The sequence below is a fragment of the Trematomus bernacchii genome, unplaced genomic scaffold (assembly GCF_902827165.1).
Source record: "Trematomus bernacchii unplaced genomic scaffold, fTreBer1.1, whole genome shotgun sequence".
Taxonomy (NCBI): domain Eukaryota; kingdom Metazoa; phylum Chordata; class Actinopteri; order Perciformes; family Nototheniidae; genus Trematomus; species Trematomus bernacchii.
Window position 1 is genome coordinate 5,882,952 of NW_022987739.1, and position 18,638 is coordinate 5,901,589.

General features: G+C 40.2%; 2 protein-coding genes across 6 annotated transcripts in view; both read left to right on the plus strand.

Moving 5' to 3' along the window:
- Nucleotides 1-74: 74 nt before the first annotated feature.
- Nucleotides 75-5,381, plus strand: gpx4a (glutathione peroxidase 4a). 3 transcript variants are annotated; one of them, XM_034147680.1, is made up of 7 exons: nucleotides 75-230; nucleotides 2,397-2,491; nucleotides 2,583-2,727; nucleotides 3,017-3,168; nucleotides 3,319-3,343; nucleotides 3,583-3,642; nucleotides 5,063-5,381. In XM_034147680.1, exons 1-7 carry the CDS (start codon nucleotides 165-167, stop codon nucleotides 5,093-5,095), a joined length of 576 nt encoding a protein of 191 aa, XP_034003571.1. In that variant the 5' UTR covers nucleotides 75-164; the 3' UTR covers nucleotides 5,096-5,381. The 3 variants fall into 3 exon arrangements, with proteins under 3 accessions (XP_034003571.1, XP_034003570.1, XP_034003573.1); XM_034147679.1 differs by having other exon boundaries at nucleotides 85-257; XM_034147682.1 differs by lacking the exon at nucleotides 75-230 and adding an exon at nucleotides 1,882-2,065.
- Nucleotides 5,382-6,681: 1,300 nt separating this feature from the next.
- pip5k1ca (phosphatidylinositol-4-phosphate 5-kinase, type I, gamma a) overlaps nucleotides 6,682-18,638 on the plus strand; it is a 45,202-nt gene continuing 33,245 nt past the window's right edge. For all 3 annotated transcript variants that reach the window (XM_034147662.1, XM_034147661.1, XM_034147665.1), the window contains exon 1: nucleotides 6,682-6,990. In XM_034147662.1, the coding sequence (XP_034003553.1) occupies nucleotides 6,864-6,990 (127 nt within the window). In that variant the 5' untranslated portion in view covers nucleotides 6,682-6,863. The remainder of the gene's footprint in view (nucleotides 6,991-18,638) is intronic.

Genomic DNA, 18,638 nt, shown 5'->3' on the forward strand with positions numbered 1-18,638 from the left:
ATCATTTTAACGACACAAAATGTCATCATAATAAAAAAAATTAATTGTCAGTAGTTTTGTTTTCAGTCTTCTGTTTCCGGTGCGGTCTCATAACAAACTGCGGGGCGGAGGGATCAACAACGAGAGCAGCTTTTGAGATAAATGTGGCCTCTCTGATAACCAAGATGAGGTCATTATTTATTATTTTGACATTCGGAGCGGTGGCGAGCAGTGGAGTACTACTGGCGATGGTACTTTACTTTGTTTTATCTACAACGGTAACGTAAACCTTAATGGTTGTTGGTATGTAGCCTATGGTGCGCGTGCTGCTCTGATTTCCTATCTGCGTAACAGTGATGCCAGGCTATTATCGACACATGAAACAACCGCTGTCCTCCTGATTCAAATTATATATAATCAATATAATGAGTGGTATATCTGGTAAAGTTACTGCCTGTAGCCAAAACGTCAATAATCTGAGCTCCTCGTTGCTTTGCATAACATAGCCTTTAAGTTCATAAACGTGATTCTACATAGTGCAACTAGCATATGTACCTACATATTACTTCATTAAGGTTTTTAGTGTGAGAATAATAGTTCAACAGTTCATATGACTGAGTGTAATTCGTAAAATATTGGATGTGTTCGGCAGCAGCACAACCCATCATCTGGCTGCAGCTGGGGTCAGCTGATAGGCTATCAGTCTGAAGTGCAGCAACATGACCAGTCATTGGAAGGTTTCATAACACAAGGTCGATGCTCGGTACAGCTGAAATGTTATGTTAGTATATGAGTATTAAAATCAAATTGACTTTACCAGCATCATTAAAACAATAAGTCCCACAAAATATTAATCAAAGAAGGGAATTATCTGAAAATAAGGGATAAAAAGTGGAGTAGAATAATAAAGTAGTTTAAAAATTAAGGTATTTAAGTGAAGTACAAGTATGTCAAGGTTACATTTAAAGACAGTTGCCTACTTGAGTAAATGTACTTCATACAGTTCAATCTTGCAAAGAAGTTTACAATAAATGTGTGTTAACAATGCCAATAGTATGTCAGAAGGGGGCTCCTGGCTGTGACTGCTTAATCTTATCATACAAATAAAATGTGTAATATCTCTATTCTCTCTTTTCGTGTATTCCAATTCACAATAGGATGTTTAAAATACAAATTCATTTATCTTTCAAAGCCTATCTATTTATTTAATTTTCATTGATTAAATAAATCAATGAAAATTATAGTTTTGGCTCTTTAGTTGTATATTTTGAATCATACAGTAAGTTATCCGTAAAGATTTTTATGGAATAGGGCTTATATTGTGTAACCAGCTGGATTAAAAAAATCAGATAAGTGTGTTGCTCAACCACTCAGCCTGTTATGTAAGGTTTTGCCTGGTCATTCTCCAGGTTATTACGGATTGTCTTTTGCAGAAAAAATATTCTGGAAAAGTCCATGGGCAGGTACAGAGCAGAGTATTTAAAAAAAAAAAAAACAGATTATTTTGAAACACAAAATCTCTTGTTTTGTTATGATAAATTGGTAGAATAAACAAGTGTGTTGGGCTCAACCTTGTGACTTTTATGAGATTTAAGGGGTTATGTGTGCTTATTCACTGCTGCAAAAAGCTGTTTTTCATTTCAATATTAATCTCATAAGTAGTTTATGTAATGTTCAGACTGTTGCTCTTAATGCTCGCCACAAGAGGCTCAACCCCACATGGCTCTCTTAATGAGTCTGAGGACTTTGAGAACCTTCTTTATGAAGTTACCAAATGTTGTGGACTGTGGACCGCAGTACATGTGTCTGTCTGACGTAGAGGTTTTAGCCAACAGCAGAGAGGGACCTATTGGAGAATCAGAGCTTATCAGTTCTGTTAATGATCACCCGCTCCCTTGACTTGAGGACACTGCATCGCGTCCTCATCCTCAGTGGTCGGATTGTGGTCTGACAGTGAGGGTGTAGAGAACATTACTCAGGCGCTTTACAGATTGTATCGCTTTCTGCCTTCAGAGGAGCTTACTGAAGGGCAGTCATGCGCCTGTTAGGGTCCACTGTCCTTTTCTCTGTCCTGCTGCAGGCTATGGTAAGAAAAAAGTAGGACTGAAACTCTGGATTATGTTGCTTTTGGAAGATGGCACATTATTTCCAACTGAATTGATAATTGAAAGTGTTCTTTTAATCTTTTTTTATGTTGTGTAGGATGTTCTATTATTTAAGATATTAGTATTTAAATATTTGCATACAAAAGAGATTTGTCTCTTTTTGCTGTCTTCACAAATACATTTTAAGGGGAAATGCGTATGTCTGTGATATATTTGCTGGGTCATATTTTTTGTTATTTGATATTCCTTAAGCAGCATAAAAGTGCATTTTGAAAATAAGCTCCCTTAACTCAACTTTTTTCCTCCTCACAGTCTGTTCCGACAGAGGACTGGCAGAGGGCCACGTCTATTTATGACTTCTCAGCAACAGATATTGATGGGAATCTGGTTTCCCTAGAAAAATACAGGTATGTCTTTTTATTTTCCCTAAATGTACTAAAGCATACCATAAACATACCATCACTAAATCCTTATGCATCTGTTTCTTTGTGTTTTCAGGGGGGATGTTGTCATCATCACCAACTTTGCCTCTAAATGAGGTAAAACCCCAGTAAACTACTCTCAGTTTGCGGAAATGCACGTCCAGTACGCTGAGAGAGGTTTACGCATCCTCGCCTTCCCTTCCAACCAGTTTGGAAACCAGGTACGAAACACATCAGAGTTTTATTAACGTGCAAAGCTAGAAAAGGCATTATTACACAAGCTGGAGATCTGAAAATGTCACATAACTGGAAACAGAAAGGTCACATTGCAAAAGATGGAATCTAGCCATAATATTTGCAAAAGGCCTATTCAACAGAAGGGGACATCACATTGTAGTACACTAAACCAACATTTGCTTTTTCTTCATTGGTTTAGTAGGGCACTTTAACCTGTATGGCTTTTGACTCTTGCTGACACGTCTATTTCTCTCATCTTGTTTTACTTTGAAGGAGCCTGGAAATGAAACTCAGATTAAGCAGTTTGCCAGTTCCTACAACGCTCAGTTTGACATGTTCAGCAAGATCGATGTGAACGGGGACACTGCTCATCCTCTGTGGAAGTGGCTGAAAAGTCAGCCCAATGGGAAAGGGTTCCTGGGAAAGTAAGTAGTGATTTTATAACATGTATACAGTATTGATGATGACATGATACACTTATCTACAAACTGATTGAATTAAAACCAGATCATATTAATCAACTATTGATCATCATAGTCTATTTTTTAACATGTGATTTGTTTTCATTCTTGCAGCAGTATCAAGTGGAATTTCACCAAGGTAAATATCAGTTATTTTATATATAGACATTACAATGGTTGATATAGCTGAAATGTAATCATATATTCCTGTCATGTACATCAACGTTAAACAGGTGCCCTAACTATATAGGGTAGATAATACTTAACAGAAGAAATCTGTGAACTGATAAATGTAAAACAGATAATGATTGTATTTAATATTTTAAGTCTCTATAAATGTTTGTCTTTGAGTTGTATATTTTTTCTCTTTCTCTTTAGTTCTTGATCAACAGAGAGGGTCAGGTGATGAAGAGATATGGACCCCTCAATGATCCAAGTGTAAGTACACCTGTCTTAATTTGCCACCGATAGTCAGTGGCGTTTTCTCCCGGAGGCCAAGGGAAGCCAGGCTTCCCCTGTTTTTTCGGATTGTAGTTATAATTTAAATAAATAAATAAAAACACTTTGTTTTGTTTCGATAATTCTCCTTTGCTGTGTGTTGCTGCCGGCCCGTCTCTCCCCCACTCTCATTGAGTATTTTACAAAGAGTGAAACAAACAGCGCCCCTCTAGATGTTATGGTGAAACAGTAGATTGCATTCACTGTTGCGAGAGGAGGCCAGTCGGATCAGGCTTCCCTTGGTGAAAAAAATGGAGGGATTGACCAATCAGATGAGGCCCACGTGATGCCCCTGCCAACCTGTGATTGGTCAGGGCCATGCCAAGGGAAGCCAGCTGGCTCTGGCTTCCCTTCAGAGGCAGCTGGCGATTTCACCTGAATAGATGAGATTGTTTATATTTTTTAGTTACTTTTGGACTACGGACTGAGCTAATTACAGAGACGAGGACTGTTGCTGCACTTGCCGTGTGTTAGAAAGGGAAGGGAAGAGAAGGTGGACTATCGCATGCAAATGTTTCTGTAAATAATTGTTTTTGAATTCATGTGTTTCATACACGCCTACTGATACTTTGATGTGTACATAAAACTTTAAAGGTCTCCTGATTTACTTTGTGAATGAATGCTTCTTTTTTATTCATTACCGAATCTGCACTGCGCATTGAGCGGCTGGTATTGCATTTGGGGGGGGGGTGTGTCTGCATAAATTAATAAGAAAATGCTTAAATTAATAAAACGAGAGTTTCCGCTGGAGAGTGCGTGCGGACCTGTCGGTTAGATAACAGGCGTGTGCAAGTCCTGCATCTGTGTGATACAAATGTGTGTAAAATGATACCGGGCGCTGTAATCACTCATCTGGTTACGTTATTGACCACCCCCCCCCCCCCCAACCAACCCAAAAAAATGGGCTTCCCCTAAATTTTTCCCCACGCCACGCTACTGCCGATAGTATCGTATATATAGCCTGACTGTAGCACCATTTATATATTATTTTAGTTTTAATCTTTTAAATACGCCTGCGTAATTATTTGCCTTCATGGGCCTAGTGACACAGGAAAGAGCTTATCTGGTAATATGTGAAACAATCTAGACATTGTTTATAGAAAAAAAAAGGTTCTGCAATTTTGTCGCAAAAAATATAAGTAAGTTAAAACTAGGATTTTAAATGTATAAAAAAGGCAAGAGGGAGTGTAGACCATAGACTGGTGTAGACCATTTTGCATTTAACATGAATTTGCCTTTCATATAAACTATGTGTGTCTGTGTATGTTAAAATAGCCGTTTATACAATGTGTGCTTCTTATCTTCTTCTTCTTTCATTAGGACAGTAGATTTGAACTCCTTCTCTTCTTCTTTTTTCCAGGTGGTGGAGAAGGATCTTCCTCAATACTTGTAAATGGATGATTGATGCCTCACTTACTGAAACTATAAGCTCCTTTCTCTGGCTCTCTCTGGCACCAGTGGATAAAGTTTGGGTTTCCCCCCAGACCAGTGACGGCCTGTTCATAAACCCGCATGGCGGACAGAGCAGACCTGATGAAAATGGCGTGCAAACCTGCTTGGAAGAAAACCAGACTTGCTTTCATTTGGTTCTAGAGAGAGAAGGGGGAAGGACCCTCTGTTAACAGCTTCATGTGTGGCATTGTCTTCATAATAAATTGCACAAAATGTTGCCCTAATGACATCTTTGTCCATAATTTTTTTCTGTCAGGAAAACATTTGCATTTGTCAAGTTATGTTGTATCATATTATATTTGCTTGCTTGTAGAATAGATGTTTTTTTTTGTCCTGAGAAATCGTTTTTTATTCTGTGTAATGGAAATGGTGAAAAAAAAGGACAGAGAATCAATTATTGTCATACTGAAAAAAGTTTGTCAGGAAACCTTTCATCGGTGAGCAATGGAGCTTAAAATTAAACTGAGATTTATTTCTTCTGGGTTGAAAAATGAATAATGTCACAGTTTTGTTAATTGACAAATCATTACCTTAGATTACAGGCACAGTAATGATTCATTACAGTTTGTGCATTTACTGTACAATAGTGGTTGAAGAAGACTGCCTGTTTGTATTATAAAAAGATTACACCAAGGATGAGGTTAGGTATTTTAACGTGTTGCACTGGCCTGAGGGGAATACTACAATTAAGGGTAGAAGGAATATGTGTTATAGCTCAAATTTGATGGGGCTTTAATGTGTACAGCTGTGATGAAGATGTCCTCTATTGTCTTTGTTGGCAGCCTACTATCTTTCCTGTTGTGTTAACAATATTGGCTTAGTTTAGTTAACCAAAGTAAGATTTTGATTCACCCCAAAGCCCTTGAGTCTCTAATTAAAAACATTCTGTGACTAGCTCTTTACATATAATTTAAAGTCAATTGTATCTCCAAAACTATGGTAGTCAATGATCCAGGTGTTTCCCCATGCAACCACCCTGTCAGTTAAAGGTCACCTATTATGCAAAATCCACTTTTTCATGTTTTTTATACATCAACATGTGTCCCCTCTGCATTAAGAGATTCTGAAAGTGTCAGGAAAAAAGATTCACTCTCTTTTTGTCCTGATCCATTTATATAAAAACCTGTCTGAAAATGAGCTGATCAGATTTTGACCACTTTATGATGTCATAGCAATGTTTTGGCTTGTTTTAACCATTAGCCAATAACCAACCAAGATAACCCCCCCCCCCCACCTTATCACCTGAATCTCCTCCTAGAGCACCATTGTGGTTTTTTTAACCAAATATCTGGCAGAGGGGCGATGGGAGTGGCATGTTTTGTATATATCTGAGACCTGCAATATATTGATGAAAAATTGTATAATAGGGGACCTTTAAAGCTGACCTCTGCATGTGATTCAGAAGCAGACAAACTGAAGCTCCTGGCTGCAGTTCTCCATAACTTTCTGCAGAGGGAGCCACAGTGTCCGGCAGCACGGAGCCAGGCAACAGTCAGCACCATCAGCAGCAAGTGCGGTGAGCGGAGAGGAGCGGACGCTGTTCGTGAGGAAAACACCGCACACATGAAGGAACCGTCGCGGATTACTATCACATATTCCTAAGGTTGATTACAGCTACTTATCCAATAACACATCCCCTCTTTGCTCTCGCACCGTCGCTGTGGGTCTTTCAATCGGAGGGCTTGCCTGTTTTTCCTCCGGGAGGCTGAATGGAAGCAGAGGGAGCGGTCGGGCTGTCGGAGGCCGGGGACGGGAGCCCGCTGTCCGGGGACGCAGCATCCGATGATGGGGACACGGTCGTCGGAGTTAGCTACGGCATGGACGCCGGAGACATGGGTACTTTCAAACGTAACCGTATCTGTGTGTCTTTAGTAATTATTTCATAAACCTGACATCCATTTTCCTCTACTGTAAGCAGAAAGTCCCGACTCATCTTTGCTAGCAGGGAATCGGTAAGCTAACGTTAAGCTAGTAGCTAACTTACCGTTAGCTTAATGTATGTGGGAAGCAGGTAAAGTTAGATACTAGCGTTTTTACTGCCTATATGCGTGGCTGTATACTTTGTGTAGTAAATACACGCAGGTATAAATGTGTGTGGTCAGCAGGACAACAAAGCTTGAATCGATATCTGAACGGGCAATATGATATGTACAGTAGTATGACTGTAAATATCTTTAATTACCTGGGTTGACATATAGAAAGAGCCAGGGCTGCAGGATGCATGACCACCTTCTCCCTAGGAAACGCCTCCAGGCACCTACAATAATCACTACCTGTGACAAATACAAGCTGTAGGAAAACAGTACAAAAGTATTAGCATCAAAATATACTTAAAGTACCAAAAGTAAAAAGTACTCACTATGTAAGAGTGTTATCACAGCTGATAAAGGTGCAGCTAATTTTAATTACTTTTATCTTACTCCAGGTGTAACTAAAGTCTTCATTTATCTGTTCAATGTTATTCAAATCGTTACTCAAAATCTGCAAGTAACTAAAGGTTCTAAATAAATGTAGTGGAGTAAAACTACACAATGTACCTGTGAATTGTTGTGGGGTAGAAGTACAACGTAGCAAAACATGTAAATACTCAAGTAAAATACAATTCCCTCAAAATGCTCAAGTACAGTACTTGAGTAAATCTACTTAGTTACTATACAACACAATATTCACCACCTGTCAGAAATACAAGCTGTAGGAAAACATTCATTAAGATTCTGAAGAAATCATTAAAGCCTCAATTTGGATTTACTATTTGCCACCATCTTTGCGTATTACTGATGCCAGAAAATCCACATTTCTGCATGGAGGAGGCTGAGGAACAGACCGCAGCCCCCACAGCAAGCTGTGACAGGCTGAAGCATTTGGCAATTGGACTAGAGATTGTAAAATGTAGCCATATTCTATCAGTGTTTCATTTTTTCATACATACAGTACATATACCTCTTTTTTATATTTCATATTAGGAAAAACGACAGATAATACAGAGAGGTCCACATGCTTTTTAAACAGATGCATTATTGAGTACCCCTCTAACCTGCCAAGTTCAGGTTGATGGACAGTTGGCATCCCCAATCTGTACTGTCTTTTGAGTGACTTGACGATGACAGAGAACAGCAAAATATATGTTGAATAAAACCACAGACGACAAGTATGGTGCAATTTGCAGTCTAATGTGGACTCCACAACACTGCTGACTGTTAAAGCTTCTTGTTTTAACACACCAACAACACTAACATCGATACCATTAACTGGAGCTGAAATGACAAATGCTGTGGGTTGGGTCGATTTTTTTCTTTGTATTACTAATATACACAGTATAGCTGTCAGTCTCTGCTCCTCTAATGCAAAGCTTTTGTAGGTTAAGCTAGTTTGTTTGATAAGCCCTGCAGCAGGGAGGGGTAGGTGTGCATCACACTGTGACTCCCATACAACATCTGTTAGTGAATGGTCTTAAAGGCCATTAAAGGCTTTTCAGCTAATGTATGATAAACCCAGGGACTGTGCTCATTTCTACGACAGTGTACAATAACAACATGGCACTGGTCACCAGAAATTAATGGAAATGTCCCCTGAAGAGGTTTTGCTTGATTCTCATTGGGCCCCAGAGATGGTAGATGTTCGATGTTCAAGTGATGAAACATGTCAACCTGAGAGCTCGGTTTGTGTCCGGTGTAAGTGCAGGCTTCACTGTTTGCTTGTCTGCTCTGAATGTGTGAAAACAATGCTTTGTGTGGGTGTCACTGCTGGCTGTTAAATATCTGTCTGAGCATTCGGTCCAATTCAAAGCTTCTCATCCTTAAGCTGCATCATTTGTCCCTATAGTCTCCTGTCCAGCATGGCAGCATTAATGTCACTTATCTTTTCCCCACACTCGTAATTCGTTTACCTTTAACCTTTCCTCTCCTTTTTTTCCTCTCCTCTCCTCTCCTCTCCTCTCCTCTCCTCTCCTCTCCTCTCCTCTCCTCTCCTCTCCTCCCATCTCCTCTCCTCGTTCTCCCTGAGTGATTCCCTTGGCTCAGCCACTCATTTGTCACCATCCATCAGTCCTCCCCCCTGTATGTTTTTTTCTATACTCTGCTTAAGGCAAGGCCTGTCAGATTTGCTGACGGAGGCACGAAGGGTGGTTGCCTTCGGTGTAACTTACCATCTATGTGCTTGCTCCTTATTCACTCTGCAAGTCTCTCTATTTCTCTTTCTGTGGCTATGTCTGCCAGTAACAGTTTGTATGCAGGTGGCCAATGCTCAAGGCTTATATAGGGTGTTCATCCTTCTCCGGGTCATTAATGTCATATTTTTTTTACGTAGATGATGACGCAGTTCAGTCGCGTCTTAGGTGCAGCTGGGTTTTTTTTATCTGGAAGTGGGGTTTGTGTGCTAATGTAGCTTTTCTAAACAGACACCACAGCGTTTGTCCTTGTGCTTGTCCAGGGTTTTTCATTTTCTAAGCGATAGCTGCTGGGAGGATGAGTGAGGGGGATGAGGGTAAATACAGATATGGAGACACATGTAGAGAGGAGAGACATGTAAAACATTCTACTGTAGGCTGTATTTTTCTTTTGTTGTGGTGACTTTGCAGCTGTAAAAGTTTACATGTGCCACAGGAGGCCCTGGCTCAGTTTTGCACTTACATGACTGCAGTGTCATAATGCTCTGGCTTCCCTCAGAGGGGAAATAAAGCCTGCTGTTTTCAATTAAGAGAGTTACTGTGCCCACTGTGCGGGCTATTATTATTTCATAATCAGGGGCAGGAGCATGAAGCTGTCAAACTCATCTTAAACATGCCCCATGGAGCTGGAATTGAAGTGGGGCCTGCTACAGTAATTGGACCAATTCTGGTATAGTGTAATTGAGGATAAATGTTCACTGCAGTAAGAGCAGCCTCCATTCAAAAGCTAATCTAGCATCCTGGAGCCTTTCTCTGTTTGCCTTGTGTCTTTGTTAATTTTCTCCACGCCTCCCTCCACAATCCAAAAACAAGCAAGTTAGGTAGAGTGGAAACTCTAAATTGCCTGTAGTTAATGGGTTTGAGTGTCACGTGACCTGCACAGTGTTTACCCTGCTCTTTGCCCAGTGTGTGCTCCTGAGATAAGCCCCAGATAAGCTTTTTAGAAAATGTATTAAAATGATTAACCAATAAATCATTTTCAATTTTAAACATTGTGTGATTAGATTAAATAATGATAATAAAATAACAAGTTTGTGTTTCGCCCCAAATTGTTACATGCTGTTGTGCAAAATCCTATCAGTGTGTGATTATTGCTTTCCTAGCTCTGTTGGGAAATAAAACCTTCCTCACTTCTCTCCAGGTTCTCTGCACAGACAGATATATGTTTGTTTTCTTCCATCTTCTGAAGTTCTGAGGGCAGAAAATAAGCTTTATTTTCTATGCAGTTTGAGCTGACTCAGCGGCTGCAGGCTGTGTTATTTGCTGCATTGTATGTTTCAAAAAGCCAAGGCTGCTATCAGTTTTTCTGTGGGTATTTATCTGGGCCCATTAGGGGCCGTGGAAAGGATTTTCTCCTTGAAACCACAGGCAGTGCAGCCTCACACTGTTCATAAGAGATAGATGCGGCTTTCTGAAGGTAGGATGGTAAATGATGGAGTACACCTTGCTGAGTAACCAACTGTATTTTACCTGAGGGTGCTACACACCAACAGTGAGACATCATCCTCAGTTTAGTATGTGTTCATTCAGATGTCAGCATGCAGAGGAGGCCTGTGTGGTGTAGCTTGTCTATGTTTAGCATGTCTGAGGGGCATCATGCTGGGAAAAATGCAACGACTCGCAGCATTCGGGTGATGACATACTGTTATCCCCCTTAAGACTGAGGTGCAAGGTCAACTTGAAGACATTTAAGACATTTAAGTCAACATTTATGCAGTGTTTGGTACATTTAAATGCCATTAGGGAACTGAAAACCAGTCAGTTATTAGCTCCACATCTTCATGATAGCATAAAACATGACATAGATATACAGGAGAGACAACTTGATGTGTGTCGGACTAAATCGGTAAGTGTTTTTAGATAGTTTTCTACTGCAGCATCCGATCACACTGTTGTGCAACTCTGCTTCTTCTGTAGTTTGGAGCAGATTACCCTCCAACTGAGTCACCACTCACCAGTGGCAGAAGATGCTGTTCTCAGCAATAACTGCAGCCAGGCTGATCACCAGCATGTTTATTTACTCGATCCACTTCCATGACTCCCTACACAGTTCCTCTCCTCTCTTCTCCGTAAAAGGACCTTTTTTCTCTGCCTTGACTGCATTTTTCAGGATCAGTGAGGATAAGCTCAGTTCGGATCTAGGAGCCCAGTAATGAAAAACATTCTGAAATTGCACAAGAGGTTTGAGCCCTTGTGTGTGTTTGTGTGTGACTTTGCTGGGAGGACTGAGTTGTTTTTAGCTTTGCCCAGAGATCAGGGAACTGCTACCCTGCGAGTCTTTTTAGGAGCAGCAAAACCTCCCAGCCTCCCGGACACTTTTGACAACTATAATCTACATAGATAAATTAATACTACATCACAACTAGACGGGTATCTAGCAGGAAATGTAAACTGACTAATTAACTGTAAATATTGCCTCAAGTCTTCTCCTGATGTTTGTTTGTAATAACTCAGACTTCATATTGACACTGTGGGCAGGCATCACATGGCCACCAACACTGACTATGTATTGACCTACGGCGGTATATGCATTGTGCATGTAAGTGTCTCTGCAGTGTGCATAAAAAACAGCTACTCTTACTATAATGCACATTCATATTCTGTCAGGACTTGTCCCAGCAGCTGGACTCCTCTTTATTAGAGCACCCATCTTTGCTTCTCCTCGCTTTGAATTTCAATTTCATATTCCACTGAGCTTTCAGGCCTCACCAAGGAAAAATTACACTTTCATACCCACCTGTTCCATTAGTGCGATCCACAGTGTGAAATGAAGATGTTACTGTCGCAGCCTCTCCCGAACGGCAGTAAGATTTAGGCTGGAGTTTATTAGCTGCTTTCAGTAGCTGCTAAGCCAGTCATTTTATCCTCTGCACATTGTCAGTTTAAATTGTAAATAGATGGATTTAGGATGGCTAAGGCAGATGTTAGAGTGCTTGCAGGTGTGACATTTGAATGAAGTTAGAATTTTTATTTGAGGATTTTTGACAACCAGCAGAGAAATATGGTAAATCTGCCTGTTTATATAATAGAAAAACAGCCATTCTCTGCAATTAGAGTCATCATTTTAATGTTAAGCAGTAGCACTTCTTTCTGATGCTGAAGCAGAGCAGCCAGATAAGCAGACAGACTGTCTCTTGACTCCCACCTGTCCTTGCGATGGTGCCATTTTATCCTGATAATCCAGACAATTAGTCTAGTAGCCTGGAGAGAATGGGATTGGTATTAGTTAGTAAAGTAATAGTGACCGTGATTTAGCTGGATTTGCATCTGAGCGTCTGTCTGCTGGTTGGTCTGGGTGAACCTTAAGCCTGGCCAACTGTAGTCTTTGGAGCGAGTGTGTCTGTGTGAGGCGTTTTCCAGCCCTGAAATGGTGTAAGGCAGGGGTGTCAAACTCAAGGCCCGGGAGCCAAATCCGGCCCGCGACTTCATTTTATGTGGCCCCACAAGAGCTTGCAAAGAATATAATATGTTTGTTATACGGTTACATGGCGATTTACAGAAGCACGTTGCCCATACATGGAGCACAATGCATCTCAAATTTGACTTTTTTTCTCAGATTTGACTTTTTTTCTTCTAAATATGCCTTTTTTCTCAGAATTTGCCCTTTTCTCAGATTTGACTTTTTTTCAAAATGTCTTTTTAAAATCATTTTGTGACATTCTCACTGAAGAGACTTGCAATTATTTGCCCTAGACTTCTGCTTTCAGACCGAGTTAATTATGTTATTACCCTATCCGATAATAATCCAATGCAGAGGCAATGATGTAATATAATACATTATTTTATATATATTAAATATTTATATATGTATTTTTATATAGTCTTAAAGTTACAACCGGCCCTTTGAGTGCAACCATTATGCGAATGTGGCCCGTGATGAAATTTAGTTTGACACCCCTGGTGTAAGGGGTCTTTGCTGAAAATGATGGTTTTATGTCTGTTTTGAAATGGTTTGTGTTGTTTTACAGCTCATTTGAAGTATGTTGCTTATTCATGTCTTTAGTTTTCTAAATTGTTTGGGTACAAATGAATCATGTAACGCAAATGCCCAAAAGTAATCACATTTTTGTGTAAACAACAGCATAAAAACAGACCTCATGGTTACAATGGTACAGAATTAAAATGAGGAAAGCAAATGTTTGCATTGTAGAAGCTCTAGCAAATATTATAAATGATCATTTAAAGCTTTCTATGTCGTAATTGTTGATAGACTAATTCATGAAATGAAAATCTTGAAACATAAATAAAGTATCATCTTTTAGACACTATTACTGCTAATCATCACACACAGTTTTGGAATAAGTAGTTGCTAGAATATCAAGAAATGTATTAATGTTTAGCAAACGTGTCTGAGTCATGCTTACTCAGTTATAACGGCTTGCTGCTTTTTATCTGTCTTTGGCTGATTTTGCTGCTAAATTTGAAGACATATCAACACAATGGAGATTGTTGGTGATTTGTCAATGCTTCCTGACTATAAACAACTTTAAAAAAGGATAAACAGATATCTATAAAGTAATTAATTACTTGCAGACCGGTTGTATTTCTTAAAGGCTTCCCTTGTAAAAAAAAATGTCTTATATTGGGACTCAGCACCAGATAGCTTGTATGCAGACTGTTGTTCATTGCTCATCTAGCTCCAAGCTAAATGTCTCAAAGGGAATTTCTTTTTTTCAAAAGAAAGCAGGAAGCTTTTTATTAAGCCTGCTTGCTGTTGCTTGATGTCATTGATTGTAATGGATGACTTGGCATAGTGAAAAGCTGTCCTCTCCAGCCCCTGCTTCCTCCACACACTCCCTGTATTATACAGAGTGGATGATATGCACTGACAGCAAAGGACACAGCAGCTTTCCCCCTTCTGTGCACACTGCTTTGTTCAGTAAGTCAGGACTGCTGAGAGGAAATGTATTTCAGAGAGAAGGCTGTGGATGTCTGCCGTCAACACGTTTCTAGACAGAGTTCAGCCATACTTTCTACTGTAGTCTTTAAGTAGCTGGCGTTGCATTGTGTCTGTTACTGCGTGCGTGTCTGTTACCGTGTGTGTGTTTACATACAGAAGCAGTAAGAACAAGCTGGGAGGTTGGATATTATTCTGCTGTAATTGCGATGAACGTTTAAAGCCTCTTTGAAAAGCTTAGCATAAAGTGGTTGATGACTCCTTAATTATAAGAGTTGCCATCTAAGTACTCATCAAGGAGGAATGGTCAGTACAGAGGTATCATTTATATGCTTAGAATCACACACATATATCTACACAGCAGCAGAAAGAGTCCCCATGTTTGTTTACATGCGCATTAGATCAGAGGCCTGTACTACGAATCGAGTTCAACATACCCTGGATATGTATGCTACATTTATTTGATAACTTCAGTTAACTTTGAAGATTCAGAACACTACAAAATATAATCAAGACATATTTGATCATGTATTATTATAGGTTAAGATAAAATGTTATTGATCCCATGGTGAATTTCATAAGCTACCCAGCAGTATATAATGTAATTTAAATCAGCTCCTCCACTTCAGCTCTCTGAAGCAGAAATAAATCATTCTATGTTGTGTTATCTAATGGCTGTAGTATGAAGGTACGAAATAAAGTTTTGCATTGCCTATCCTGCAGAAACACCCATCTGAATAATGGCCACTTCTTGCTAAATTGAATGTATGGAGGTATGAATGTACGAAATAAAGTTTTGCATTTTGCAGTATCGGTAAAAAGTGGTTTATTATCAAAATAAACAATAATAATACAAAAAGTAAACAATCAACAAAAATACAATACAATAAAAATACTATGCAATAAAAAAAAAAAATGTTATTGCCACAACTGTCTGTAAAAAGAATTAGCCACATCTTTAAAAATGAGTGAACTTTATGTACAAAAAAAACGAGTCACATGTGAAGACAAGACAAGTGAAATGACTAGAGGTTTCATTTTCCTCTAAGTACTCGAAGGTATTTTCCACCTGATTCAGGAAGCGTCTAATCTGATGAGGTGGCAACAGCCGCAGTCTGTGCTCAAACACTTTGGAATGGGCCGCGATTTCATCATCATGTCCACTCGGGGCCAACTGTGCCAGTCTTATTTTGATCTCCTCCAGCAATGTTTTTAACGCCTCAACGGCGGACTCCTCCTGCATCATCCTGCGCTTCGCCGAAGGCCTTCGAGTGCTGAGTGTGCTTGGCCTCTCTCTGAGCGGTGCCGGTGTGGTGCAGATGGTGGATTCTGCCAGGGGGGTGCAGGGCTCAGCATCAAAGTGGAAGGACTCCTCAGTGGTGCTGGTCAAGGTTTCACTGCTGGTGCCACCGGGGGGTGATTCTGCAGCCACCGGACGTTCCTTACATTTTTTTAAATAAATTCACAGTTAGTTGGATTTAATACCATGGCTTCTTAAAACTGTTTACTAAGCATTCATAACAAAACAATACCCTGAAATGTGTGTGCCATTAGTTCGGGGTGTGGTCAAGTGTGAGAGGCACATTGTAGACACATTGTGATGGCTCTATTCAGATGCTAAAACGTACTTCTAGAAGATTCAGAACACTACAAAATATAATCAAGACATATTTTATCATGTATTATTATAGGTTAAGATAAAAGCGTTATTGATCCCATGGTGAATTTCATAAGCTACCCAGCAGTATATCATGTAATTTAAATGAGCTCCTCCTTTACCAGCTGCAACATTAAGGTGATGAGCACATCAATAATTATAATACAATAATACATATATTATTCTGTTATTGTTATATTTACCACTGTAACCACCAAATGAATGAAAATAATGTTTTTGTAAATGAAAGAAGCAAGAAACACTTATTTGTACTCAACAAATAAAATAGTTACCGTGATGGTGAGGTTCGAAGTACTCTCCTTCCTTTTTGTGTAGGGCTCTAAAAACTGCAGCCTGGTCATGATCCACTGCTGTCTGCCAGTCCTTTGTGCTCCACAACTACCCGAAGGGGCAAGTTTCCTGTACCGGGTGTACCAGGTGTACTGGGTTCGCAGAGAATCCCACTTCTTCCTCAGCTCTTTCTCTGAAGCACACAAATAAACGATGTAAGCATTGTGGCTAGTTAGCATGTCCAATTCATATCTATATGCAGTGCCAAACAAGTAGCAACAGCTAGCAACAAGATAACAACAAAACACAAGGTTGAAATAACAAATTACATTTCACGTACGCTGGCAAACAATAAAAAAAAAAACAGTTTCTGCTAAAGAGCTCAATTGTTGAAAAAAGAGAATCTTACCTGAGAAACCAAGTTGAGTTTCAATCTCTCGCCAGAGTCCGGTTTTCACTACTCGGTTTCGAGTACTTTTTCTCTGTAATGTCGTACAGAGCTGGCCTCTCCTGGATCAAGGTGATGAGCAGGTCTTCGTTTCCTTCATTCCAGATCGACATGATGACAAATAAACCGATGAGATGAAAATGAATAGCCGTCTCTGTGTGTGCCTTCTTAAATCGTTTGTTTACGTCCCTCACTTCCGTTTCGCTTCTCATTCGCTAGCTGAACAGCCAATCAGAGTGGTTTCTTGGTCCGACTGCCTGTGGCCGACGCCAAATAAGGCGTGTCACAGCCGACGGTGCGGGACACACCAAATTGAGTTTGGGCGACAGGGCACGCTTCGTCGTCCGACTAACGAAGACGGTCGATTTCGGCCTGGTGTGTGAGGGCCTTAAGACACGAGTGGATCTGACTTTAATTACATTTGACTCGAGTGTTTCGTCAACTTAATGTGTTGCTTAAAATAATACTTCTGCATACAGTATGTGACACTGTGAGTGTTGCACGGCCAGATACGGCTCAAGAAGCTGACTCAGATAAGGAAATATATGATACATTATGATGTGATATGATGTGATATGAATGATAATGTATGGGGTAGTGGTGGTCTAATGGATAGTGAGGTGGGCTGAAAATCGGAAGTTCAAATCCCGCCTGGAACACCACCACTAGTGTGCCCTTGAGTAAGGCACTTAGCCCTTAGTTACTCCAGGGAGAATGTCCCTGTAATTGGTAATTGGTAATTGTAAGTCGCTTTGGATAAAAGCGTCAGCTAAATGAAATTAAATGTAATGTAATAATGGGACACATTGACGTCTGCACTCACATTGACGTCTGCACTCACAGTGCAGCGGACTGTACGTAATGTTACTATGATCCGGTTACTTATGTTGTGGCAGATATTTAAGTAAGCTTTCTTAACGCTAATGTTATAATAGTCAGATTGCTCTGAAGATGGGAGGTGATATTCTATTCATTTTCACATTCACACAGTCAGTTGATTTTTGCCGGCCGTCTTTCCTGCAACGGCAGTTTTTCTGTATTTCCTTTATCCTTTAATATGAATTGATCGCTTTTAAACTCCACACACGGAGCTCTGATTGGTCAGCAGGCGGTGCTTTCACTGAGTTGATCTCTATCCTGGAACAGGTTAGCGGCCCGTTCAGCATAAGTTACCATGGAGATCTACCCCGGTAAGAAGAGAACCAGCGTCGTAGGACCGGAAACCCGGAGTTTTCCCTGAAGTCAGCTCGCTAAGCAAATATCCGTCTTCGTAGTACAGGCCTCAGGTCTTTCGGAGTATGTGCAAACAGCATGTCCTAGTTACAGAAACACGGAGAAGCTCGGTGTTATGCTGGATTACTCTGACAGAAACTAGGATACTGTGGCTTGTAAACACCATATCCATGTTTTATTATCACTGACTGCCATCTGCACAGGTGTGCCTTTGACTGGAATAACATTAGAGGTAGAAAAAGAAAACAAGATGTGAATTCGGAAGACTAGTTTTACAACACGCTCATTGTTTTCCTTGTTGAGTGTTATGTGAAAAGGTGAACAGTATCACATTTTAAGTTAGTTAGTTTTGTTATAGACAACAAGTTGGGGTATCATGTGAGCGTTTGGTTACTTTGGTTACTTTGGATGGGGGAGGATGAGGAACACACTGGCTGATTGGTGTTCTCACACAGTGTGCTGGCTACTGAGATCAAGGGCTCAGGGTGGAAGAGGACCTGATGACACTGACTAAGGATCAGTTTTCCTTCCCTCTGTCTAAACACTCGCCATCAGTGTTGCATAACTCTTCAGTGTCAAAGTGAACTAGGCTGAGGTTAACCATAAATTCATATTTTCTAAAAAAAAGGAGGTCCTCCAGGGCGGCTCTTTCTATCTGAACTTCCAGCAGAGAAGAGAAAAAAGGACCCTCCTCTAACACTCGACTCATACTCACATTAATGTTAGAGATACAATTGCAATCACGCAGCATTGCTCACAACACAAGGTAATACACTGACTGTATTTTACCCCA